General features: G+C 46.3%; 1 protein-coding gene across 2 annotated transcripts; it reads right to left on the bottom strand.

Moving 5' to 3' along the window:
- Positions 1-14: 14 nt before the first annotated feature.
- Positions 15-24,436, bottom strand: boc (BOC cell adhesion associated, oncogene regulated). 2 transcript variants are annotated; one of them, XM_063484284.1, is made up of 18 exons: positions 24,238-24,436; positions 11,396-11,524; positions 10,456-10,728; positions 7,105-7,251; positions 6,412-6,555; positions 6,022-6,315; positions 4,793-5,065; positions 4,443-4,708; positions 4,197-4,362; positions 3,780-3,848; positions 3,297-3,506; positions 2,753-2,928; positions 2,449-2,671; positions 2,150-2,338; positions 1,847-2,058; positions 1,668-1,750; positions 1,245-1,402; positions 15-1,097 (listed from the first exon to the last, which is right to left on the bottom strand). In XM_063484284.1, the coding sequence occupies exons 2-18, from the start codon at positions 11,505-11,507 to the stop codon at positions 928-930; spliced, it is 3,165 nt and encodes a 1,054-aa protein (XP_063340354.1). In that variant the 5' UTR covers positions 11,508-11,524; positions 24,238-24,436; the 3' UTR covers positions 15-927. The 2 variants fall into 2 exon arrangements, with proteins under 2 accessions (XP_063340354.1, XP_063340352.1); XM_063484282.1 differs by lacking the exon at positions 24,238-24,436 and adding an exon at positions 18,271-18,370.
- Positions 24,437-27,266: the final 2,830 nt, after the last annotated feature.

Genomic DNA, 27,266 nt, shown 5'->3' on the forward strand with positions numbered 1-27,266 from the left:
GACTCAATTTCATAAGCATTTATTTACATGCAATAGTGCTCCAGCATGTGCAACCACAGAACAGCTACACTTTGAAAAAAAAAAAGAAAAAAAAGGGGAGTGTAGATTCAGGATCTCCTTCATTTTGATTGCAGATGTCTCTGTCAAAGACTAATACTTATGTACCGACCAGTGAGGGAGGAATAATACTGACACACCTGTCGCAGCAGCCTCACCTGGCAGTCTTTTGGTAACCAGCAAACAAGTAAACAGAAATGGTTGCAGTATAAAGTTCAGCTTATCAATGACTGAGTTAAAGACATTTTCCAGAATCTCTCCCATTCAGTGATTTAAAAAAATATACCAAAACAAAAATAAATAAACTATACAATATATAATCTCTTGTACACTACTGAAACAATGATTTATGTTGCATACACTTGTTAATAGTTTGTTAATGACGAACAATGCATAATACATTTGTGTTACTGCTATACAAAAATGAGAGAGAACGTGATATCGCAGAGCTAAACAGCACCTCATGACAGCATCAGACTGGGTCTGATTGTGTTTCTGTTGTACGTAAAGCTAAGTACCTAAAAGGTCCAGACTAAGGATGGAGGATGGCTGGGAAGGACATGATTGGTGGGGAGGGTTTAGTTGTGAAGTGCTGAACTGAGAGGAAGTCCCTGGAGACTCCAGACTCTTCTTCACGCAAGGAATAAAGGTCTCAAATGCAGACAGACAAAAAGACAAAATACTACTCCCTTTGTCCGTGACATAGCGTGAGGAGATCTATGAATAAAACGTCACTTTCTTTTCAATATGAAAATAACCTTATATACAGTATAATCGGACACTTATGTACAAAAGCATAAATATATAAATATCTGTGATACAAAAATAAATATTTTCTCTCTTTTTGTTTACTGTTTATTTAACAGTCTCTCATGCATCTGTCACGCTGGCCGTCCCCTCGTCCTCGGGGGACGCTTCATTTGGGAGGCTGTTCACTTCCTGTATAGCTGCATCTTGGGATTGTGGCGTTGTGGCTGCTGAAGAGGATGTGGTGAAAATCCCTTCGTCCTCCAGAGAGAGAAGCGGGAAAGACGCCGGCTCTGCGATAAAGAAAGAGGAATGGTGAGAAGATGACAGGAGGATTCAACAACAACACCAAAACAAAGGCATCCTTAAAAGATGCTCGTTTGGTTGATAATAAAAGGAGAACATTATGAGCAGATATTAATGGAGACATCCTCACATACTTGGAGCGATGTCCTCCGTTTTGTCTCCACCACAGAAGCCGCCGTCACCTCCCGCTTCCTGTGAGTCTAAAAGCTGATGTGGAGAGTTGAGGAGCTGGAGAGTGGAGTCATCTGGAGAATAGCAGGAGTGCTCATGATGATCAGGGTGATCAGGGCCACTGAAGAAAACAAGAAAAACATATTTATTAGACTTTTTTTTTATTGTCCATACCAGTTGTGACAGAGTTTGGGATGTTCAGCCAACAACATTTAACCAGGTGTTCAGTTTAAATTCTTGAGCCTGTTGGTCAAAATTCAGTTTTCTTGCTCATCAAATCAGGACAAAAAGTTTTTTTAAATGTCACCAGTTCTTATTGGTAGAATTATTTTATGGTGTGAGTCCAGTACATTAGAAAGTAAATGGGTGTTATAATGAAAACACACCTGGTAGAATAGTGGTAAACAGGCAGGTGTCCATTGGGCTGTTGCAGCAGCGTGTCACACTCCATATCACAATCCACACCATCCTGCACACACAGACGAGCATACATTAAATATTCAAACAAAAACAAAAACTCGTGGATAGTTTAAAACCTAGTTTTGTTTTTGTTTTGTTTTTTTACCTGCTGGAGCCCTGGCAGGCAGTGCTTAGGGTGGTGAGGTTTGCCATTTGGTGTGTATTCTCCGTTGGCGGGGTACACGCCATGTGGAGCGGTCATGTGAGTATCCAGCGGGCAGTGGCCCACTAATGCAAGTCCCTGAAGAGGAACCATGGTGTACTGACATGACGACACGGGGGCGGCCACAGCGGGGAAGCACATGTCGGTTGTTTGCTCTGAAATGAGGACAAAACAGGAATTACACGGATGTGGACAGGAAAGACGTTAATCCCTGTAAAGACTCGAGGAACGGCAAAGTGCACTCACTCTGTTTGGCCCAAGCCCGCCACAGGCAGAAGGGGATGAAGGCGACAATAATGAAGACGAAGGCTCCCAGGACAACGCCAACTATGAGGTAGGGGAGGTCGCCGGGGCGAGGCACACCTCCATCGGGCGGTCCATACCGAGGGTCAATGGGAGTCTCTGATGGGAGAGGCTTTTGGGAGTTAGGACGAGCTGTAGAAAAAAGGAGAAAGAGGAAAAAATTAAACTATTAGCAAAGAAACTCTTCTGTAAAAGACAAGACCGACTGACTGCGACAAGCTTTCGCCAACAAAGCACCTCACCTTTTGTTTCAAGGATCACGACATTGCCAAATTCGCTCTCTCCCTTCTCGTTGAAGCTCTGCATCTTGATGTCGTAGGCGGTCTCGGGCTGCAGGTCCGTAATCGAGTGCCAGTATCTGTCCCCTTCCACCACATCCTTCTTATAGTCGCTGTCATTATCGCTGTCTGTCGGCCGGTAGTAGATGTAGAAACCGTAGATGGGCGTGTTGTTTACAGGAGTGTACTGTCGAGGGGGAGAATAAATCACATTATAAATCACTGCAAGCTTGTTTTTGAAATCCTCAATCTCCTTCTGGACACTCACCGTCCATTTGAGAATGATGGTGGTCTCGTTGATGGCCTCGTTATAGGTAATGTAGGGTCCATCGACGGGGCGTTCGTGTGTTCTCCCGCCAACCACCGTGTATGCCTTGGAAGGGGCGCTGGGAGGACTGGAACCAATCACGTTCACCGCTACCACACGGAACTTATAGGACGTACCTACAGGGAGTGGAACGGGCATTGTTCATGTCTCGGATTACAACCAGCCAGTGACGCTTTCCTATTGTTGTGCTGATTAATGAGGCTTGTTTTCACTTTACTGTCTGTTTTCTTTGTCTGAGCAAATGTGATGCCAAATGTGACGCGGCTGTGCTTTTGACTGATGGCAACAATTACTGAGATGATTGAAACGACACTCATTATGGTGATAAATTTTGCAGACCATGGGAATGTAATTATGTGGACATCATTGTTGTAATGATATGGTACGACATGTCCTACTACTCCCCCCACCCCCACCGAGCCAGAGTAAACAGCTTTGAGCAACAACTCTACGGTTTTGAAAACAGGGTGTGAAGATGGCTGACCTTTCTCCAGGCCCGTGATCTCCACGGAGAGTCGCGACGGGGGGATGTTCTCCACCGCCGTCACCCAGTCCTCTCCTGCCTTCTTCACCTTCTTGTACTCCACCCGAAACGACTGGATGGGGAAGCCGCGGTTACCGCGAGGAATCCAAGTTACGTACGCCGACGTCTCAGTCGCTGTGGAGACTGTGGGCTTGTCGGGGGCTTCGGGAGCTGAAGAAAAGCAGGGAAGAGTGTCAAATGGAAGCCACAAACATGGACAATATACTCAAACTAGTGAGAGAAAGTTCAGCAACGATCACGTTCAGCACTTACTGGGAGCTCATCCTTCAGGGAACAGAAATGCAAGAGAAGGTGAGACTTGTTAGTGAAAGGAGAAGGTGAAACTGTATCTAGCTCTGTGCATAATCAAAGTAATAGATTTATTAGTATTGTTAATCAGAGAGGAGTTTGTCTCAGTAATACACAGGACTGTTGAGAGCTTACGAGAGAGGCTTGGTGAGGGGACAGAGGGAGTCTTTGGAGGATCATTTGACACTCCCAGATTTTTGCGACCTGTGGACAAAAGAGATAAGACACCACATCATCTTAAAGAAATGTATTCCAAGTCATTTTTAAAGGAAAGGACTGGTGTCACTTTCTGACTCCCTTAGTCTGAGAAGTCAAAAGTTAAGATGTGTTTAAAGCTGTCAAAATAATGATTACCTTAAAGTGCCTCAGTGTTTAGCAAACATGACTCAAAACGGAACAAATAAGGGAATTTCTTGGGGACTATTTTTTTACAGTCAGATTATGCAACAGCACGCTGATGTGAACTGACCACAAGTACCCGGCATGAAAAAAAAAAAAAGCATCTGGCGCGAAGACTGAAGGAATCTAGTAGGATAACAGTTGTTGTTGTACCTTTGCCGGTTCTGAAGGTCATCATGGCTGGTTGTCCCAGCCCTGCACAGTTCTTGGCAGTCATCTCGACCTCATACAAGCTGTCCGGCTGCAGCTTGGATAGAGTCAGCTTATGGAGAGAGCCCGGGATACTGGTGGAGGTCCAGTCTGCAAGAAGTTCTCCCACCTGAGAGGCAGAGCAGGCTCAGTTACTAACACAAGAACACACGTGTGTAAAAAGTTTAGACGATGAGCTTCTTGCAATACCTTTCTGTATTTTATCATATACTCCAGTACAGGAGGTCCATGCTCGTGCCGCGGCTTCCAGGTGAGCTCATAATAGTCAGCCTTGCCTGTGCGTGGCTGACTGAGGATGATGGGGGCTTCTGCAGGCATGTACCCTGGAAATTCAGAGCAGTCTAGAGGCAACATGGCACCTGCAACCCCCGGCCTCACAGGCGGCTGCTCTCTCAGCACCTTGTCTGGGCTGAGCGGGCGGTAAATGGAAGGCAGCCTCCCTCGGGATAAAGTCCCTGTAACAAAACAAGAAGGATGAAATCTAACATCTGTGAAATAAAAGAAAATCATCAACAAATTGCCAAACTGAACCCACTCACCGGTTGATACGGTGATGAGGCGAGCGGAGGCCTGTGAGCTGCCCACCCCGTTCTCAGCCATGCACTGGTACAGCCCGTCATCCCGGGGGCCCACTTTGGAGATGCGCAGCATCCGGGAGGTGAGGCGGTGACGAGACGACTGGGCGAGCGGCTGGGCATTGTGGAGCCACATCACAGAGGGAGCGGGCTTACCGTGGGCCTGGCAGATGAAGCGCACCGTGTCTCCGTACACGACTTCCCGCTGCTGCAGCTCCACCATCACCTGAGGAGGCTCTGCAAGGAAAAAAACAAAAACAAACAAAAAAAAAAAAACACAAAGGAGCGAGGTGAGGAGGCCAACCTGAAACTTTGTGCATATGCATCTGTGTGGATCTAGGAAACATTTTACTATTTTCTGGTATTTGTAGACCAAACTACTAATCGAGGTAAACTTCGGTGCTTCGGTGAATACAATCGTTCACCAAAACACTTAATTGATCTCCTGATGCCTTAAGATTGCTTTACAAGTGCCAAAAAATTTCCAATATTTACATTTTTATATAACAATTTTTGTCTCACTAACCATCCAAACCCCAAAATTTTCTAACTATAGTGGAAATACTATAAGCTGGAAACAACATGGTTCGTGTTCTTGCTTGATAAGTGACTTAATCGATTCTGAAAACACAGTTGTACTGTGTGTGTGTGTGTGTGTGTGTGTGTGTGTGTGTGTGTGTGTGTGTGTGTGTGTGTGTGTAAGGGGGTGTGTGGAGCCAGGCTGGGCCAGCTAGTTGATGGTTGGCTGCTTGTGAATGGGGGAAAAGACAGAGCTCATTACAGCTACAGCAGCACTCTGGCTTTAATTAGAGCCAGCTGCAGAGAGACGAGCCCACAACACATTCATACACAAACATGCACGCACGCACGCACGCACGCACGCACGCACGCACGCACACACACAGAAAATCACTGTAAAAACAGTCATCCATAACCTAGACACACTCAATCAAGTCCTGGTGCAGAATAGAGAGCTCTGTCTCCACCAACTCTGTGTTGCAAAACACCGCCCACACTGCTCCTCTCTCACACACTCACACGGGGTCTGTATGTGCATGCACACATACAGACCCCGTCTTGCCAGTCCGCCAAACAGGAGTCGATGTAATTATTAAATCCATGACACAGACAAAACTTAAAACAAAACAAAAGTACCTTGTAGAGTCAAACAAAAAACATTTCAGTTTACTCACCAAACACTTGGACGTCATAGAGCACCACGGCAGAGCTGGCCGAGCCGATGCCGTTGTCTGCCCGGCAAGCGTAAGTGCCCGAGTCTCCCTCGCCGACTGCGTCGATAAGCAGGTTGCTAAGCAGGAAACGCGTGTTGTTGTGGAGACGCAAGTCCTGCCCGTCCTTGGCCCACGTGACCTGGGGAGTTGGGATGCCACTGGCCACACACTCCAGCACCAGCCGCTGGCCTTTAGTCACCATGATGGAGCGGGGTGCCGGCGGGTAAATGATCCGAGCCGCTTCTGAGGTGGAGCCTGAAAGAATCGAGGCATTGTGCGTGTGAGCACCTACGAGTAAAATGCGTCCCTGCAAGACCAGAATGCCATGCTGAATGAGCAATAGTGACTCACGGCGTATGCGCAGACGATCAGCAGAGGTGGACGTTTTAACCTCCTGAGTGACGGGGTTGTAGGCAGCACACTTGTAGGGCCCCTCATCATCACGTGTGGCGTTGGCTATCTGCAGGTTCCCTGATGGCATGATGAGGTAGTTCCCTGCAGAACCAAACAAAAACATAAGTCTGAGTGAGAGGGGTGCAGAGGAAAAGCAGAGAAAATAATCAGAAATACCACCGAGACAAAGAGGAACCACAGAAAAACCGAGTCCATGTTGTGAAACAGCGTGGGTAATATGAGCCCTGTGTGCCATTCCAATACATAGCTGCACTTCCAGCTGAAGCCACAAAGTGGCACTGTCGAGTCTGACCCAAGTGAATGCTCTTCAATGTGGTATTCATTTCCTTACAGATAAGGCAGATATCAGTACCTACAGCTCCCAGGCATCATCAGCATACCAGCTACAAACCACTGGAGCTTTTCTTCTCTTCCAGGCAACTTAGAAGTAAATAGTTTGAAAAATAAACAACTGCATTCCCATGTTTCAACATTCTCCAGATAATGCCCTTATCGGTGGTTTTACGATGGGTCAGATAGCAGGATTATAGCATTCCGGTAAATTACGAAGATAGTATGGGAATTAAGAGGGAATTAAGGAGAGAGAGTGAATGCTATAGAAGATCTTGAGGGATTAAAGCAGCTGGTTACCTTTGGATGTTTCCAGCCATTCCTGTTTGACGCTGTAGCGAACCTGAGCCTTGGGCTGGCTTTCGGGGAGGTGACATTCAATAACAGCCGTGTTGCCTTCATCCACTTCGATCTCCTGCTGGTCATCGGGCTCGAAGTCCCGCAGCTCTAAAAAACAAAAAAAAAACAACAGAGACATGAGGAGAAAAATCAGCGCCGTCTCATAGCTGCAACACATTTCACCCTTCTTTCATCATCTTAATATGCAGTGTAAATCACGTCTAACTGCACATGTATACAGTCATTCCTCGGCTTCAGATGTACAAAACCGCAATATTCAGAGCAATAATAACTGTGCTGTTCCCATGTTGGGTGTCTCTCATGTCAGTCCGACTTTGCTGTGTTGTAACCACATTCCCACAGCTTCTCTAATGTTCCCTCCTTTTGGAAGAAAAACTTCTACCTCCACTTCTTTCCCACTGCTCGTCTTTATGTGATCTGCTGAAATTCGCAGGAATTTTACGAAAGCACTTCAAGCTAATTTTTCTGGTGTCAGTAACATTTGAGTAGGCCACATTAATCTTGTCAAACATTATACCGAGGACTGGAGCCGGGTCAGATTCTGTGGGAAATGGTGGGAGTGGGGATTACCGGGGCCATGTGCTGTGACTGTGTCCCACAGACACACAGTCTGCACAGCATAGACACTTATCTGGCCCCCTGACCTTCTAAGCCCCTGCCTGAGCGGCCTGGAGGCCTGGCCTTGGGGGTCAAAGGGGAGAAAGCGCCATCCTATAGGGTTTCATTGCCATTTTATAGATTTGAAGCAGAGAGAACCTAACATGAGACAGAGAGAAGAAACAGGAGCAAAGGGAACAGCACAGGAGGGGAAAATAACACCCAAAGAAATTTGTCATTAAGGCGTCCAACAGTGAAATGAAAGATAAATAAAACTTCTCCAGGAACGTAATTAAACGTCTGCCAGCCTTTGTTGATTTATTCTTAACAAACACAGCCTCTCCATTCTTTCCAGAGCTGCTATAACTGGTGTGTTTTTCTTGGACCCAGCACACCGAGCTGCCCGTACGCACACACAGTCAGCTGATGAGTCTTTGTACACCTCTAATTCAATAAGCAAAGTTTAGTTAACAGTATCTATTGATAGGGGCTTTAAAGTGATTTACTCAAAGCACTGAACAAACACATTCACTGTGGGCAGCCGATTTATCCACCATGCACGCTGGATCTGCCCCCTCTGCAGGCACCTGGGGGAGCTTTAATGGACGTAATGGGGGAGATTGGGGTCTAACACACATGCACACATTGACAACAAACACACAACACAACCCTATGCCTGTGTCAGCTCTTATTCTGAAAGATGAGAATCCCAGCCAGGACATGTCAAGCTTAGCGGGGTGTGTTGAAGGGGAAAAAACCTCAAGGATAGGCCGTGTGGCGCTCCATTTGCAAAATCAATCAGGTGCTGTTTTTACAGACACCCCTTCCCCCACCTCATATCTCCCCACTCCACCTTCCTCCTCCTCCTTCTCCTGGCTGTTTCTCCCAAATTCCTTCATATACACCTTTTAACGCCCCCTCTCACAACTCTACTGCCCCGCATTCTTCACAGGAAAAAAACAAAAAAAATCCCCTCACGGGTGCCTCTCAGGTGTGCACGTGAGCGCGCGCATGTGATGTTTTTTGTGAGTGCATCCTGCATGGATGGAGGATTGATGGCATTCATAAAGTGAAGCAGACCTCCCGCACCACGGCTGCTTGGCAGGGCGAGAAGGAGCGAGAGAGAGACAGTACATTCATCATCTTTATGTGCAGCAGCAACAGGAGTCCCGCGCGCATGTCTCTGAATTATAACACGTTATAGCAACGTGTTGTGCGTTCACGTTGTGCAGATACATGTTTCCATGGCAAAAAAAAAAAAAAGAAGGAGGGTGATTGTCTGCACAAGAATTCAAGCGGGGGAGCTTTTAAGTGATGCCAAGAAGACACAGATTTTTCAGAGTCGGATAGTGTGGAGGGTCTGGAGTCAACGTATCCTGATCACAAAAAACATGTGCGTACAACTAAGAGGGCTCACAAGGAAAGGCAAGCACGTACACACTCCCCATGGAGCAGTTCCTTAGGCGGTTTGGGGGTGGCCGAGAAGAAGCCGTTATTAAATTAAAGAGGCTTTTTTGGGAAGGCGGGGCGAACAGACTGGCTCCACATGTGGTTGTCCCAGCGCGATTCATCCACTATTGGAGCAATCAATAACTTTTAATGCCTTTGTAGCTACAGCCTCTGGAGAAAACCCAAAGAAAAATAAGAGCGAGAGAGGTGAAGATGACAAAAAGAGGAGGATGGGGATGAGGAGGAGGGGGAGAAAGAGAGAGAGGGAGACGGCGATAATGAAAGGAGGTGAGCGGAGAGAAAGTGACAGGGTGAAGAGTGAAAAACGCGCGAGGAGAAATGCGTGTGAAGATGATTGTGGAGGGATCTGAGGAGGCAGAGAATGTGACACCAAGTCTCGTCTCGTGTCAGGATCTTGTCTCGACTGGCCTAAAAACAGCTTCGTTTCTGCAGCCGCATACATCACATCCCTACGCGTAAAACAATACTGGTAAAAGCACCCTCCCCACCCCCCTGCCCTAGCTAATGGTGTGCTCTGCTGGGGCGTATACCTATATCCTCTGTCCACTCTTATCTCCACTCAGCCCTCAGCACAATTACGGGGCCATAACTTCTGGCGAGTCCCGCTGTCAGGCCCTGCGGTGAGGAATGTGGTGTTGTGGGGAAAGCAAAGGGCCAATGAAGGTAGGGGGGCCTCCAAGCTAAGTCCTGCTGGTCCCCTTTCCTCCCCCCCACTTGCTCAGACTGGCCCCTGGGTCCCCTTCATTCCTCCAGCTCAGGTTTCACAGTTTCAGGCCCCCTTTTCAGTCCCACAATGGATATCAAATACAACACCGTACACTAGCAAAGCACTAAAAACGTCAGCATGGGGAATCATTTATTTTAACTCTATTAAATTGACGCAGCTGTTTTTTGTCTGAGTACACAGAACAAAAACTGCCTGACTGTGCAGAGTTAATCCACTTATTACTGATGTGCAACAGATTCTCACTGGATGGACCAAAACTGCAGTAGGTTTATATTTTTTTTCTCCCCAAAACCACAAGTAGTGGAAAAGTACGAGGTTTACAGTGATGTACTGGTAAAGGTTTAAAGCAAACAAATGCCGCCCCTTCACTGCTTTTGTTCTACTTAGAGAGAGAGAAAAAAAAAAGTCCAACGCGTTCTTTGGATATTCTGACAAACCAAAAAGGGGCCCCTTTGTTTGTGTTTATTTGTCACAGCTTCGTGTGGGTGGCTACTCACTGGCAGCAGTGACGTTAGCAGGCACACTGGCTAGGGCTCCGGCGCTGGTGCTGGCCACACACTGGTATCTGCCAAGAGTCTGATTGGAGAGAACCGGGATGAACAGGCTGCTGGGCCTCAGCACTACACCCAAATCTCCGTCTACCAGCTCATGGCCATTGAGGAGCCAGCTGATGTTGGCGGAGGCGGGACGGGCACTGCAATGCAGGGTGACGCTGCCTCCCAGCTTCTGCACCACGGATGTGGGCTCTTCGTTGAACGCCGGCACCTCGTCTGAGGAAATGATTAACAACAAGGATTCAGATGCAAATTAGAAACTCTACATGTGAGCATGCGTATAAAAGATATTTCCGACTCATTACACGTCGGGCAACTGATATGTATGTTTGCCATCATTTCTTTTCTTGATTAGTTGGAAATCCAAAGCAAAGTTTGACGTGATTAAACCACAACATTTCCTACAACAGACCAAGAAAAGCAGCAAATTCCCAGACAAATGTTTGGCTTCTTTGGTTACAAATTTTGCTTGAATCAGTGAATGAGCTAATCGCTGTGGCTCCACATACAATACTTGCATTATTTTTAGTGGCAAGAACAGCTCATGCACACTATTCCCGCCTTCCAATTTCTTTCAAACAAACTGCTGTACCTGCTGCCAGACACATAACACCTCACTCGCTGTGCCTCAGCCAGAATATTTTGTCCCTGGCAAGGACTTACTGTGCATCAGGTGTGTAAAGGCACTCAGTAACTGAGGGTAGAGTGAGGTAGAAAACTGCCTTAGCAAATTGTGACAGAGGGCATGAAGACAGATGGATGGAAAAAGGAAACATTTTCATTATTATGTTGCTTACTGTTAATACACAGAGAGAGGAAATAGGCACTGGGATTACAGTGAGAGTGGGGTCCAGTACTTCACAAGCTAATGTTGTTTACTCACCGGTGAGTGAAGCGCCGCTCTGCAGGCAGCACAGCAGTACTGCGCCAAGAGCGCACAACACTGGAGCCCTTCTCTTTTTCATCCACGGAGTCCAGTCTTGCTTTCCAGACATCTTCCATACACTACCCCCTGAAACACACAATAACAGGAGGTGGTTAGAAAGGTCATGTACAGACTTTGAGCAAAACAGGCTTTAGTCAGTTTGCTTCAGTCAAACCTGACTGAAGCAAACAGGCAGAACTGCACCGAAAATTCAGCTCGGAGACACGCATCCTCCATCTAAACAGCGCGCCGCTCCCTCTGATTGAATTTTACTTGTATACACACGTGCACGAACAGGCGGCCGCTAACGAAACACAAGCCAGGCGAGGCGGCGCGCTCAGCAGCAAAACTCCAGACACAAATAAAGCCTTTCTTTTCTGTCAGCCCCCATCTCACCGCTGACCCCATCTCCTCCCGCTGCGCCCGCACCCATCCAGCCCACGCTCATCAAAGGGGCGCCCTCATTCTGCGTGCCGTAACCCAACCCCTCCACCTTCCTGCTCAGGTGTAACCGATACAGGTAGAGGGGTATAAAGAGAGGGAAGAAGATAGAGGAGAAGACGAAAACACACAGGCTGCTTTCAAGAGTTTGGACAAAGAGCAACTAATGAGAGGTAGTAGAAGGGAGGGAGGCACAGGGTGGAAATGTATATATATCCCAGCAGTAAGGAGTGAGGATAAGATGGATACTTAAAATACAAATAGAGAAGTCGCTGGTAATGGTTAGTCTATTAACGGTTAATATAGAGAGAGGGGAGCTTTTCTCTCTCTCCCCTTGCTGCCAAGTTTCCCAAATTCTTTCCTGTCAGGTTAAACTAACAACTTCCCGTCAGGATGAGGAGGGTGGTCCTGCAAAACTAAATCTCCCCTTTCTCCCCACTCACTCCCTCCCTCCCTCACATGCACGCATGTCCTCGAACATGCAACGGTCCCGTGAGGAACCTGCAGAAGTGGAAGCGGCACGCAACTTTGAACATGCATTTTTTGTTCTTAGCTTAATAAGGCAAAGGGGATGATTAATGAAGCCTGCTTGCACACCAGCGCGCTCACACACAGAGAAGGGTCCCAAGGCAGGACAGTAAGAGAATGGAAACTTTTACAGTGCACCTTCATCATCTAATGGTAGCAGTGAAGAAAAAAAGATATATATATATAAGTTTGGCTGCCTGGCACATGAAAACGAGCAGAGCGGTAGGGTGATGGAAAAGCAGCTGCAACAGCTCCACAAGGCCACACATCACTCTCTGCTCCGTTTTAATTGCACATTATGAATGTGTAAACAATTTCAGATGACTAATTCTCGTGCCATCAACAGCAACAAAGCAGCGCTCTGCGTGGAAAAGACAGCGTGGCGCAGTAATGATTAGTCAGCCCCGTAATGAATCGAGTTTATTTACACCAAGAAACACAGAAACAGAACTTTTTTCTTTCTTTTTTTTAGCTGCTAAACGCTCCAGTGTTCGAGTTGTTTTTGTATGCTTCCTGCTGGGTGTTGGATTTTAAGATGCTACAACCCCCGCAAAAGCAAAAGGGAACTGGATTTGAGTGGTAACTCTACATAATGCTATTAGCACTGATGCAAAATTTGTCTTAATACCCTGTTAGACAAAAACTCCAATCACTGATTTCTCTAGATTCACACATGTGTAGACCTTCTGTTTATCTCTCATTGTGACAAGCCCTCAAGAATGAGGATAACCCTTAGTGTCAGCCCTACATACATGTACAGTTTCATTTACTCACTCGTCCACACAAAGTGGCTCATCAGTAGCGGGCTCACTCTGTAAACAAACAGCACGCTACTGTGGGGACCAGGAGGGAGCAGAGCTGAAGGCCTGTGGCTTCTGTGGCTGGTCACTATATGGACACAACTCAGTACAGCTGCCCATAAAAAACACCTACATCTCTGTGGAGCACCTGTCCCAACTGTAAGAGTCACTAACCATAAACCAACTACACAAACCAGTCTGCCAACGACACGCACAGCGGGACACGCTACCTCAGTGCGCAGCCCTCCCACATGTCCGATTTCTCATTCTTTTCAAAATAAAAGCACTAGCAATCAGACGAAGGACAGAGCTTTGTTGCAAAGGCACCTCGTACATCATCACTCCCTTAAAAAACAGCACTGCTTCTCTGAGTGTGTCTGTTGGTCTGATTCATTAGCGAGCTGGGTCCTGTGTTTGCTTAGCGGATACCCTGCGTCAAGATGAAGAGTTGCCCTGACATCCATGTCCAACTTTTTCCATCACTCCTTCCCAGAGAAGCCAGAGAGGGAAAGAGGAGCCTCCTACGCATCAGCGACACTGATAAAAAACAGAGCACACACACACAGACAGCTCCCCTAAATTAAAAGCAGCGTGCGTGTGCACGTGTGTGTCTGTTTGTGCGCACATAAGCCTGTGACTGTTTTGTTACAGCCCTACCATGAGGAACGACGCCGCATGGCAAACACATTGTGCGAACAGCTTTGCGGTATATGAGACATACTTTAATGACAGTGCAAGAGAGGGAACTCTGTGAACTGTTCAAATCTGCCAGTCCCACTGAACAAATATGACTAGAGTGCAACCATTTCTGTAGTCACAGCAAGGACCTGAAACTCGACTCGCTACAGTTTTGATGTAGACCAGTAAAAGAGACAGCAAATGATGACAGCGCTGTGATTTTTAGATTTTGGGCAGCTGTTTTAATATTTATCTTTTGGGTAATATAGCTATTTTTTTAGTTTAATTAAGGATTTTGTTCATTTAAGTATTGAAATAAAAAAAGTCTAAACTTGCTGACATTATTGAAAGATTTTCAACCTACCCCTGCAACAGGTGGGCCTGCATGCAACATATGCATTAAATAAAATGTGAAAAATCAACTTTTTATAAGCATAATTGTGCATATACACTGCTACAGATCCATATTAAACAGAGTTTCTGCAGGATTTCTTCTATCAGATCCATTCTTGTGGTTTCAGCAGGTTCAGATTTTCCTACCCTCCCTCAGTGCCTTCATGTTCCCTTTGAAATTTAGGGAGAAAAAAAAAAAGACTTTGATGCTTATTACATCTATAAAGGTGTCAATAGAGAAAATGTTTTAATGGCACATATCCATGTATTGCACAAAAAATCCAGACAGTTCTGATCAAACCCTTTAAACTCATCTTGGTTTATCGTGATTAAAAAGTTAATTTTCATGGGAGGAGTTTTTAAGGGATTATCTTCGAGTGCTGTGGTATTTTAATGGTCATCACAGGGAGATCTTAAAGGTGTCTTGACTTGCAATTTGCTGTGAACACTTTATAACTTGCCTTCAGGACTAAGGAGTGATCACCTTAATAGTACGATTAAACATTTCTATCCTGGTGGGAGTGTCCTCGGGGGCAAAAACATATGAAAAACTTATGAATCTTATTGTATTATGGCCAACCTTTTAAAAAGTGCTTTCATCATATCACAAATGAGGGAATATGTTTTGGAAGAATTAAATTCCATCCCTCCAGTAGAGTTACCATGTGGTGGACCAACACCACTGGTTACTGGACACAGATAACTGTGGACAGCCAAACTAGCAATATACCTTTTTTGTGTCCTCATGGTGTCCGCCTTGAATAGGCATCCATTCTTTGTGCCCTTGTTGTGTAGCATCTGCAAGGTCACGAAAAATTGGCAAGCACACGGATGTCTGCTCAGAGCCACGTGTTCGCCCTCGGATACCTAAATAAGCGTCACTTGAATTAAAACGGACGTTCGCCCATTTTGCATACTCTGAAACCACAAGAAGAAGCTACTCTGTGCGTGTTCTTACTCCAACACCTGTTTGGAGAGGGCGAGGAGAAAGCACAAACAGCAGGCAGTGAGAGGTTGTGGCGGTGGTGTGCAGGCATGCATCACAAGCTGTAGGTATGCCGGTGTCTCATATGCCGTTGCGGGGCAGAGACACTTGACAGAAGTTCATTGTGAGCGTGCTAAGTAAAGACACCGGGGCCCCCGTTCTCCTGGGCCACTGCCGGTCCCATTGTGCCCCTGCCTCTGTGGATAAATTCATTTTGACAACCCTGCTAATTGGATAAAACCCGACTGGAGCCTCCTTCCCGAGCTCTCACATTCCATCTGCTTTCTAGCACGGAGAAGACGAACAGGAGAGAGAGGAGGCAGTGAAGGGGTATCAGGGTAGTAACTTCTCGTGAGGAGCTGAGCTGTTGAATATTTATCACCTCCCCAAAGTCCCCTCTTGCGCTCCCTCCTCCCCCCCCCAGTTTTTACGTCTTTTTACAACCCGTGCGCTCCCCTCCACCCCACCCCATCCTCCCTTAAGGTTCTCCAAACACCACAAAGCCCCCCCTTTAGATAAACACATGCGGTGTCAAGTGTGAGGAGTGCCGGGGGTTCAACTGCCCTGCTCAGGCCCGCAGCCCACAATGCCACGCTGCATAGCTGTCATGCGGGAGGCCGGTTGCCCCTGGCGACGCTAACAGGCAGAACGCACCTTAATAGAGTGGAGAGTCATTGTAAAGCAGTGAGCCGGTGCACAGACAAAGACCCCGCAGACCCCTGGAGAAAGGGGAGACGCTACTCTGAAGGGTCCGGGGAAGAGCTGATGGGCCCTGCTCAATGACCAAAGAGAAGAGGGAGGGTGGGGTGGGGGGGTGCTCAATGACCAAGAGGTTTCTGTAGTGGTGTGTGGAGAGTTTGTGGAGGCAGAGAGGAGGCGAGAGAGTTCGGTGCCTTTAAAGACTGATGTGAGCCGGGTGAAGGGGGTTTTATGGATGCAGGGGTAGGTGGGTGGGTGGAGAGGTTGACTGAGAAAGCTGAACAGCGACTCAAATTAATAGAGAGGATGTCAACTGGCAGGCGAGCAGGAGGAGAGAGCAGAGCCTCATCAATGAGCGGCTGTGTTCGAGGGAGCGTGTGTGAGAGCGTCGCTGAATGTCTCAACATATTTTCTCCTCATTCTGTCAATCTGTTGGCTGGCCTCTTAGCCTGGCCGGGGTTTTGGTGCTGAGTAAAGGAGGAGGACGCGCAGGGTCCAACACAACCACATCCGGTTTACCATTAGACCATCGCACAGGGCAACTACATAAAAGATGAGAAGGGGATTTTTATTCCAACAAATTCTCAAGAAAACACTGAGACAGGCGTCACATGTTAGCTGCTGGTCAATGACTTCCTTGTTCTGTTAAACCTAGAGTCCAACACCTAAAGATTTTCACCCAAAAGCTACATGGATTATTGAGTAACCCGATTAACCAACTTTAGAAAGTCATTTATAGTTTCCTAAACCCCCAAAAAGACAGAATCAAAAGTCTTGTTTTGTCAAACTCGCAGTTTGAAAGCAAAAATATTTTTACTTCATTTTCTGCAATAATAAAAGGGAGAGAGGGAGCACATGCTGACACTGGAGATGCCAGCGTTAAACCAGCTAGTTTTGCAGATTATTCACTTAGCTGTTTCCGCACTAACTCTGCACATGGATTTTTTTTTTTTGGTCACCCAAAACATCAAAACTCAAATATGTACATATAATCTGAATAGAACTGGGCAGAAATACATGCAGTTTTGTGTTAGTTACTTTAGTATTAATGAGTGTACCTCTGGATGTTGCCCATCTCTACTATAATGCAGAATGGAAGATGCAAAAACTGAAGCGGACAACCTCCGTTGTTTTCCCTTTTGCCAACTCGACACCAAAACTTGGCAGAGACTAAGTCTAAAAATCGATTCCCACCTCTCTTTCCACTCCCCCGCAGACAAGAGGACATTATGGAGTCCCCTTTGGCATAAAAATGCTGCCCAACAGGTGGAGAGGGGGCCAGCTCAAATCCTCCACTCAAAACATCACTCGTTCTCATGCCATAAAATTACACATCAAAAGCATCCCTAACGAGGTTGAGAACTTACCCCCTCCTCCTTCATAATACGCTCTCTCAAACACACACGCACGCTTCACAAAGTATTAACGAGCTATACGCCCGTCCAAGCCCTCCTTCACCCCCTCCCCAAACCGACACTAACGAGCTACAGTGCGTCTCGGGGATTAACGAGAGGGATCTGGACAGGCCTGCCATGTAGAGGAGGGGGCGTTCTAATCAATTAGGCACTGAAGCATTTGCATAATTTAGATAACGAAGCCGAATTAACCACGGAGAGCTAATTATGGTGCCATGGTGAGCACATCCACCCACATTCTTCTGCCTGGTGTGGGATGCCAGCGTGCCCACCAAGGCCATGGGAACAGGACTGGATCATAGAGGCTTCCTGGGGAGTTAGTTAGACCTGGAAGGACGGGAGCGAGAGAGAAAGGAGTAGAAAAGATAGAATACCAGGGTTAGGACGACAAAAGAATAGAGAAAGATGTACAGAAGAACAGGAAGAAGGACACTGAGACCATTCCATATTCTTACTCCATTATTAATAAGGAATAGTATCCATTATTGTTATGGAATAAGGAGAAGGATTAAGATAGAAAACTAGAAGAACAGAAAGATGGATAGAAACAGATGATAGAATTAAGGATAAAAAAGCAAATAGAAGCATAGCAAAAAATGTTAGATAGATAGATGGCAGGATACAAGGACAGAAGGATGGATATAAAAAAGGAGGATAGAAATAAAATTTTAAAAAAGAATAGAAGGATGCCAAGAAGGACAGGAGGACTGATAGAAAAAAGGATAATACCCAGGATTTCACAGTACTCATCGCACAAACACACACGCGCGTGCATGCAGTTACATATTTCATTTACCCACAACCATTCTCTCCTTGCACAAGACGCACACACACTCGGTGACACATAAGCAAGCAATCACACAAACTCCTATTACATGGTAAAAGTATACTCACAGAGGCACATAAATATGCAGACCTCAGGAAGTTTTTCCAACACCAAATGTCAACACGCTAAAAAACAGGCTACCACTTATCCCAAGCCCGAGAAATAAAATGCACGCACGCCACGGCATTCACGCATGCCAATATAGACTTTCATAGCTGTACGTATATGCAGCCTGCTCTTTGTGTGTTCCTGTGGCGCTGGGAGAGAGGGGAGGGAGAGAGGAGGGATACGGGGTGGGTTAAAGGGGGCCCCCCAACTCTTTTGGCAGCTCATGCATCAGAGTGAATGGAACCAATTATAAATCAAGAGCAATTTCTCCCCATTATTCAGCAGGAACCGGGAGGGGGGGGGGGGACTGGCCCTACAACTCTCAGTGGGAGATGAAGGAAGGAAGAGAAAAGCAGAGCGGGTGAAATATTATATGAAAAACAGATACGAGGAGGCATTAGGAAATTGAGATAAGGTGGGGGGGTGACAGAAAGAGAGATGAGGGAATGGAGAAAGACTGTAAAGTTAGAAAGAGCAGGCCAAAGGAGAAGGTTATAGGAAAAAACAGACATGAGGATGAATTGGGAAATGGATAAGAGGCAGGAACGTGAAGAGAACGCGATGGGTTCGGCTGCGTCAACTGAGTTTGAGATGGTGCAATAGCGCCTGACAGCCTAGTTCATGGTTATCGAGTGAAAGCTGCTGCATCTCAAAGACATTCTTGGGAAGGGAAACAGCTGGAGGAGGCTCGTTTCAAAGAGAGCTCTCAGTTTCAGGAGCAGGATTTGTGAGACGCAGTAAAGCAGAGCTACCATTTGTCCTGTCACTCAAGGCCACGGATGTGCATTATCCTGCATAAAATAAAAACCTCACACAGATACGATTTGGACAGCAGACAGAGCCGCGCTGTCGATGGAAAATTCCAGCACTGATAACCTCAGGGGCCCAATACCTCACTAATCTGGTGCCCAGTGATTTATTCTGTTGAATCATGTCTTCTCCTGCCAGTCTGACATTCTTCGATGATGAGTTCTTGCTCTCTGGGGCAACACTTTAAATCTGATTATTGGTTGTAGCTCTGGGATACAACCCAGATTCCAGCTTTTTTTTTGTTGTTGCCGCTTTTATTGATCTTTAACACAAGCTGGAGAAAAGAATACAGCGCACTTATTATTCCAGCGTGCGTGCAGGCTCAGCGCGCCACACTCAGCGAGCCCGCACGCAAAAGGTGAGAAACTTAAGGAAACCAACAAAAGGGAGGAAACTTTTCCAACTGCGTGCATGAAAGAGAGCAGAAAGAGCAGGAACGTGACTGCGAGGCTTAAACCGAGCGGTTCCAGTCAGAATGCAATCTTAAGCATGTGTGTGAATGATCTATTAGAGCGTCTGGGTTGCTTTTGGCTCGTAATAACACCCCCCTAATCTTTGTCCAAATATCTGCTTTGCACACACAGGACTATTTGTCTACACACACACACAGCTTTCTTACCAGAGTCTGGAGTTGATCAATGATCTAACAACACTCATACCGCACTCTCAATGTGCATTTGTGTGTGTGTGTGTGTGTGTGTGTGTGTGTGTGTGTGTGTGTGTGTGTGTGTAAGAGAGCGAGAATGAGAGTACGCCCTGGGTAACTTCATTATCCAATCAAGAACTTTTACTTTAAGCAGATCAACTCAACTAGTTTAAAGGCTTTGGATAATCTCTATAAAGCTGTTAAGACACTGGCTGTTTTTGATATACATATATGTGTATAAACTGAACACAGACGTGCAGATATGGTTTTGCAAACGTAGCCTAAAAGCGGGCTTCTGTAATGGAAAAAGCTGAACAACCATCTCTTGTTCAACAGACTTTTTCCCTTTCTTTCATTGCATCTAATTTATCTTCATTCCTTCTTCAATAATCTGCTTGATCACAGCCTAATTAGCATCTCCAACACTGTCAAAACTTTCTAGTTCCCCCCCCCTTTTTTTTTTCCGCCCACCTCCCTCCTCACATTCCTCTCTCCCTCTCACTCTGTGGTCCTGGCTGACAGGATCAAGAGAACAGAGGTATGCAGCCCCAGGGGAGGTGCCTAGACCCCGGCCACCTGCCAGTCCAGGTGTCCCTCTTTGGTTATCTGATGTCTGACTGGACACAGAAACCCTCCTGGGGGAACGAGGCTCAAGTCCAAGCTTCCAATCTGTCAGTGCGAGAGGACTAATGCACCGTATGTCAACAGGCCAATAATGTCTGGCAGTGGAAAATGAGGCAGCCTTATTTGGCGATGAGTGTGTTCCTCGCTCGTTTATGAAAAGTACATTAACCCAGAAAAACTTTTGCTGAAATTATGAAGTAAACTAGCCACACCTCTCTCTCTCTCTCTCTCTCTCTCAAGTCTTTAGTAACCCTTTTTCTAATGCACTAATCTCAAAACCACCACGCAGGTGACAAGTAATACATTCCAGTGCAAGGAGATGATCTTGATGGGAGGGTAGCTACCGCTCACACTCACACACACACACACACACACACACACACACACACATGTCTGGTTTGCTATCTTCGTGGGGACATCCCATTGACATAATGCTTTCCCTAGCCCCTTACCCTAACCCTAACCATTAAAAATGAATGCCTAACCCTAACCCTTACCCTAAACCTAACCATAACCTAATTGTAACCCTGACAGTAAAACCGCATTTTGAGTGTGAAAATTGCTTTCAACCCCAAGGGGACCTGGATTTTGGTCCCCACGGTGCAGAAAGTCCCCACCAGGATAGTAAAAGTCAGATTTTGGTCCCCACCAGGATAGTACGAACCCGTACACACACACACACACACACACACATACACACACACACAAGCAAAGGCCTACAGATTCTCTCTGCAGGCTGTTATGACTGCATGAGCATACCTGCTGTCAGAGATGAAAGCGTGCCCCCAGGATGGAGCTTTTTCTTCTTCACCTTTGTCAATTAACACGGATGTTACACCCACTACAACAACAATGGGTGCTTTTCAGAACCACAGTGAGAAACTTTTGGCTCCCAAAACCCGAACGCGAGCGCACAGTGGTCCTTATGGATCTGCTGGCTGTTCGCAATCTTGAAATGCATCTTTAAAATCCATTTACGTCTGCAGACTTTGATTTAAACCCAGATGTGAAAACACTCCCGGCTGCATGAGGGGTTAGTTAAACCCTGTCCTCTTTGCCTTCATATCTTACATCATACCTCAACATGGCAAAGTCAATTTGGAAGCAAAGCTAAGATACGAGTGAGAAACTCTATTTCTGTTGGCGGCAGACCCAAATCCACACAGTAACTTTTCCTCACAGGCTATAACACATACGAAAGCTCAGCTCCTATAGGATGGATGAAAACTATCCAGCAACAGGCAAAATAGGGGAAAACTGTCTGTCTGGCAGGTAACCAAGATCAATGAAATTTAATTTCACTGAAGAAAAAGAAGGTTCTGCCGGTAACAGCCACATGAAACTGTAACCGAAAGACAATAAAGCAAGCTTCCTGTCCATATAGTCTTCATTCGCAGTCCTAGAAATGTAAAAAAAAAAAAAAAAAAAAAAAAAAGCAACTTAATAGGAACTTTGTATGGTTTTTTTTAACATTAATTACAGTGTAACACACATATTATAGAGCAGTGGTTCTTAACCTTGTTGGAGGTACCGAACCCCACCAGTTTCATATGCGCAGTCACTGAACCCCTCTTTAGTGAAAAATAAAATATGATTTTTTTCAAATTCAAGACATAGATATGTTTTTTACTGGTGCACAAAATGAGCCGTGCATGTCACAGCGGAGGCTCTGCCGAACCCCTGAGACCAACTCACCGAACCCCTAGGGTTCGATCGAACCCAGGTTAAGAACCACTGCTATAGAGGCTTGAAACGTGCCTGTGGTGCAGCATAATACATTGAGTCTGCTTTACTGTATGAAAGCGTGTTAGTCTTCATTTACGAACCGTCTACAAACGAGAAATGGCACCGCCTTGAGAAACATAACCAAAGATTTTTGAAAATGTAGTTTGGTATCAGAAGACTTATTTCTAAGAAGCCAGGACAGTGAGAAATATCTGAAATGTTTGCTCAAAAATGTGTTTTCCCATCTTTAACACGTGGTTCATGATCACAAGTCAATAAAAGATGGTATTTAAAAACTTTATGGGGAAATAAACTGTTTGAAAATGATAGTTTCTGCCCACAGTAGCAGCAGCTCCAATATATTTGCTTAGCATTGCACAAGATTGATTAGCAACTCCCATAATTGTGCCCCCCATTCCCCACATCAGCAATCAAAGGGGCCAAAGCCCTGTGAGAAACAGGCAGATAATCAGACAGGAATCATTTAGTTCAGCTTTGATCCACCCGCCTGCCAGAGATGATCAACAAAAACAACAAACCCTGCTACCAAACAAGAGGCTCCTTTTTACTGAGACCAATTAATTCGCCCAGAAGCTGTGCGCCTAATTGGAGGAGGCCCGGCCATTCGTTTCGACTTTTAATCCAAGTGACATTGATTCAGCGGGAACAATCGGGCCCTCTTGTCTGATGCCATGTCTGTCACTGAATCGCGAAGCCGTCCTCCATGCAAGGCAGTGGAGGCTAAATGTAGACTAATCCAAATAACAAAACGACACCTGGGGTTGGAAACTCGAGCCCCTGCGGCTGTTTCTGCAGGCCTCCATCCGCCTCCTCTCCACCCCTTACCTCCTTTCCCTCCACCCTGGGAGCCTTCACGGTGATGCAGCCTTTGGCCAGCGCTCAAAACTCGGGTGGGGGGATCAAGACGAACATTTGGTCATTAAATCAGACCTGGATGAGGGGATGGCATCAGGGGAGACTCTCCTGACAGCGAGGCAGGATGCAGGGTTTTTCACCAACAGAGGTGCCAGTTTACTGGAGGCTTTAATGAGGTTAGTCTGACACCAGGACTTTGGTTTGGGGGTGAGAGGGAGTGAGTGGGACTCCACTCAGGTAGCAGTGTTTGGGTTTGTTGATGACAGCAGAAACATACAATCTGGTCGGGGCTTTTTTTGAGCACTGGGAGGAGGGTTGTGGGAAAAAATAGAAGATTGCGGTCTAATGCGTAAACGTAACCAAACTGTTATGTTAAGATCCAACAACTTTGATAGCACTACATAAACTTCAGGGGGAGGGAAGGGGCAGGATTTTTAAAGATGGCTAAGCAGCACCGTAAAAAAAGAAATTAATTATTTATAAGAACTCTGTCAATTGGCTCTCGTTCTTTCTACTTCCTTACAAATCTACTCATCGGAGGTCACTGCTCACCCGCTTTTCTATACCTCACCACAACGATGATGAGCATGAGGAGGGTGATGATGATATGGGGTAAGTCTGGCAGAGCTCACCATGTCTGTCTCCTGTTACCCTATGGGAGCGACTATAGGCTGCGGCCTGCTAAACGTAGACACGTTTTCCCAAAGAAAAACGCAAGTATGCCTGAACACACAGCCGTGAATCTCCGCGACGTGTTACGAGAGGTCCGTAGCTCTTCATAAACACGCATCGTGGTGAAATTGTCGCCAGAAAAGTGGGGGAAAACTTTGGGGGAAAATACGGACGCGAGACCAATCAGGGCGCAGGCTAAGTCCGAAACCAAAGTCAAGTTTTTCTTTTTTTTATATATAAAAAGCAACTTCAAATCCAAAATCTGACCTCGAGGTGCGTCCCAATAATGCACGTCTGTGTCACGGGAACTTTGTAGCAGAGTTATTGTGGATCATAAGGCTGGAGAAAGCGGAGGAAAAAAGCAAAACAAATGCGGCTATCGAAGCAGAGACGCCAGCATGAACGAACTAGTGATCAAACACCAAGAGTCGCACATTTCTCTGAAACAGAGTCATGGATGAGCCGGTGAAGTGCCCACACGAGTCGGAAAACACGCAACATAGCCAATACGTTCATGTATAAAACTGTAACAACAGCGTAAAAAACACGGAGCGCACGAAGCGGTCAAACTTACCAAAACTTGCTCTGCTCGGCGCTCGCACCTCGTTTTAACCAGGCGATCTTCTCTTCGCGTCTCTCCTGCGTTTAAGTCCCCCAAGGAAAAAAACACAACAGTTTTCGCTTCTCTTTTCCCTCTAAAGCCTTTGCTGCTTTAGTAATTTACTGCGATGCCACCGACATTTTCTTCGGCTCCCCCAAGTTCTCACATTGAAAGGCCGTTTTTGGATGACTGAGCTCTCAAACAATTCTCCCTTTTGCGACGCCTTTTCGGGTCCTCCCACTTCCCAAGCAGGAGGAGGGATCTGAACAATAGGGACTGGCTCCCAAAATCCCAGAGCTGGGTAGGTACTGCACCGCCGTTTGCCCCTACAGAGCGTATGCACAGCATATGAGGACTTTGCAGAGATTGTGCTTAAAAGTAAAATGTGTAGGGGTGTTTTTAAAATGCAGATGGAGATAACAGTGAATAGAAAATATTTTAAAAAATGAAGTTTTCTTTAAACTTTGGTGTTCTTGAGGAGGAAAGTGCGCCCCCTCCCCCTCCTCCTGCTCTGTTCCCCCTGATTTGGTATGCCTCGGTCCCCACAGGGTTTGTATTGACCCCCGTCCATTGAGGCCTGTAGGCCCTCCAGTGCAGCTGTGCAAGTGCTGTGCTGTTGTTGTGTTGTTGTGGACGGGACAAGTGTAGTCAGGTCTGTGCAGCACTCACACACACACACTCACTCTCATACTACAGTGATCACAGCTCGAACCCCCCCTGTGCTCACTCTGGAATTCTCTTCTTCACTTCAGTCAGCACACTTTGAAACCAGGGGAACCATTCCTGTCCAGTTCATTAATAACTGGGTATTCCCAGATCACAGGGTTTGATAGAGGGGTCTGCTGGTGGGAAGCCGGGCTGTGCCTTGCCTCTCTGAATGTAGGAACTCCCACCATGATGTACCTGAGGGGTTGCCGCATCCCTGCAGGCCTTCACTGTCTGACAACCTGTGGTATTTCATGACACCTGTTGTTCTTGTTCAGGTGAGAGTATGTTTGTATGTATGTGTGCATACCCGGTTTGTCTCATTTGGAGATGCTGTGTTTTTAACTTTTATTGGACGCCAAAAAATAAATAAATAAATAATCACAAATCCCAGCAGGATGTTTCAGGTCCAGGATGTCTTCAAGGAGTCATTAATCGTGGGTGTTTTCCAGTGTTGTGCTGCAGTTTGCCAGCGCTTTGCAGGTCCTGCCAATGTTTTGCTGTTGTTGCTACTGAGCAAGGCTCTGTTTGTATGTGGTTCCTTCACACTAGCGCCACCCTGCACTACAAGGCAGAGAAGAGAGAGAGAGTAGAAAAAGGGGGGGACTCCCATCGCCTCAAAAACCCCTCCATGGTCTCCCCCCCTCCATCTCTCCATGCTGGGCAGGATGAATTAGCCCAGGGACAAAAGGCTTTGTGGGCTGGCCATGAAAGGCCTATTAACCATACTGCATCCCCCAGAGGCCCTGCCCGCAGGACACCGCCTCCCAGAATGCCACTCTCTCAGCAGGCCGCAATCCCAGCATGCACCGCTTCCCTTCAGCACTAACCCCTGTCACCCCTGAGCCTCGCTGTAGAGCCCCACACAGATTGTCATGTAGATGATAATAAATGTTGTTATGAAAGTAATGGAGGGTGAGAAGCAGAGAAGGGGGCTGTCAGCGGTGGGTGAGCATGCGGTGTGATTTGTGCAGTTTACCCACAAAGACTCTGGGCTGGATGGAGCAAGAGCACCGGGTGAGTTTTGGGTGTCGGCTGTCAGGTGTGAATCCATCCAGTGTCATTACTGAAATGTGCATTGTTCATTAGCGAGGGGATTTTTCTTTTTCCTCAAGGGTCTCAGCTTTGCAGTGGCTCCTCTTCGTCCCATTGTTTACCCGGGATCCATGACAACGACCCGCTCTCTCCCTCCGTCTCTGTATCCTGCTGACCTTAGCAGCTGTGTCACTTCCTCGGTGTGACAAAACCGGAATGAATCGCACACACTTGTGCTTTGTGGTGCAAAGGTGTACTAAATCAATGCACTTAATCTCACATTAATGGGGGAAAAAAGCAGAAGTGGAATCACGTCTGCTCTCTTTTCCTCACGCTTAGTGGGTGGTTATCGATTAGCTGTCATCAACAGAACTTTGCGTTACTGCACACGTCAAAAATGGCGATGAGGCTCTCTGCTCTCCTCACCTTTGGTCTCTGTTATAAGCCATTAACCTTGTGTTGTCTCTCTCCCCGTTTCTTTCTCAAGATTTCCTCACTGTCTCCTTCTTTTAGAGCTGCATGTTCCTGATGTGTGTTTACTAATCCTTTCGATCATGCCAAGTGTGTTTTGTTGTATTGCATGTTGTGTTGTTTCATCTCTCTACGCCTGTCTGTCTCTCTATACTTTCCCCTTAGTCCTACCTGTAATACCGGAAAATAAAGCATTTGACTGTTCAGTTTCTGAAACAACATAAAGTGCCATGACACAACCATGGGTGCAAATTGTGGGGGAAATCATTATTTCATCCCTTGGCGAATTCCTAAGCTTGCTCACTTAAAAACAAACAAACAGTCTCCAGTTTTTATGGTAGTTTCATTTTAATGGCGAGAGACAGAATATCAACTGAAAGTCCAGAAAAAACACATTACATAAAAGTTATGAAATGATGTGAATGTCATTGAGTGTCATTGAGTGAAATAAGTATTTGATCCCCTACAACCAAACCCGAATTCTGGCTTGCGCTTATTGGCTTTGTGCCCATGTGGCACACAGATTACTATCAATCAAGTCAATCAATTACAGATTCTCCTCATTTTAAATCATTATGTGTATAAAGCTCAAATCAGTTTCTCCCATTCCAACCTCTCCAACACCATGGGCGAAATCAAAGAGCTGTCAAAGGTCGGAAGGTTGGTTGGTCTGAGCTACAAGACCATCAGCAAGAAGTTTGGAACGTTCCCATTACTCCAACCAGTAAGGCCGATTGCAAGACTCCCTGCCGGAAGTTCCTTTTTAACAAAAAGGAGACATTTTTACCTCC

Source organism: Pelmatolapia mariae, linkage group LG9 (genome assembly GCF_036321145.2).
Source record: "Pelmatolapia mariae isolate MD_Pm_ZW linkage group LG9, Pm_UMD_F_2, whole genome shotgun sequence".
Lineage (NCBI taxonomy): Eukaryota > Metazoa > Chordata > Actinopteri > Cichliformes > Cichlidae > Pelmatolapia > Pelmatolapia mariae.

Bases quoted from the DNA above. Each gene is read 5' to 3' on its own strand.
- boc (XM_063484282.1), bottom strand. The intron at 1,751-1,846 runs GTAAAAAAACAA...CTGTGTGTGCAG, and splicing joins GCCTGCCAGGGCTCCAGCAG to GATGGTGTGGATTGTGATAT. The intron at 1,098-1,244 runs GTATGTGAGGAT...TCTTTATCGCAG, and splicing joins AACGGAGGACATCGCTCCAA to AGCCGGCGTCTTTCCCGCTT.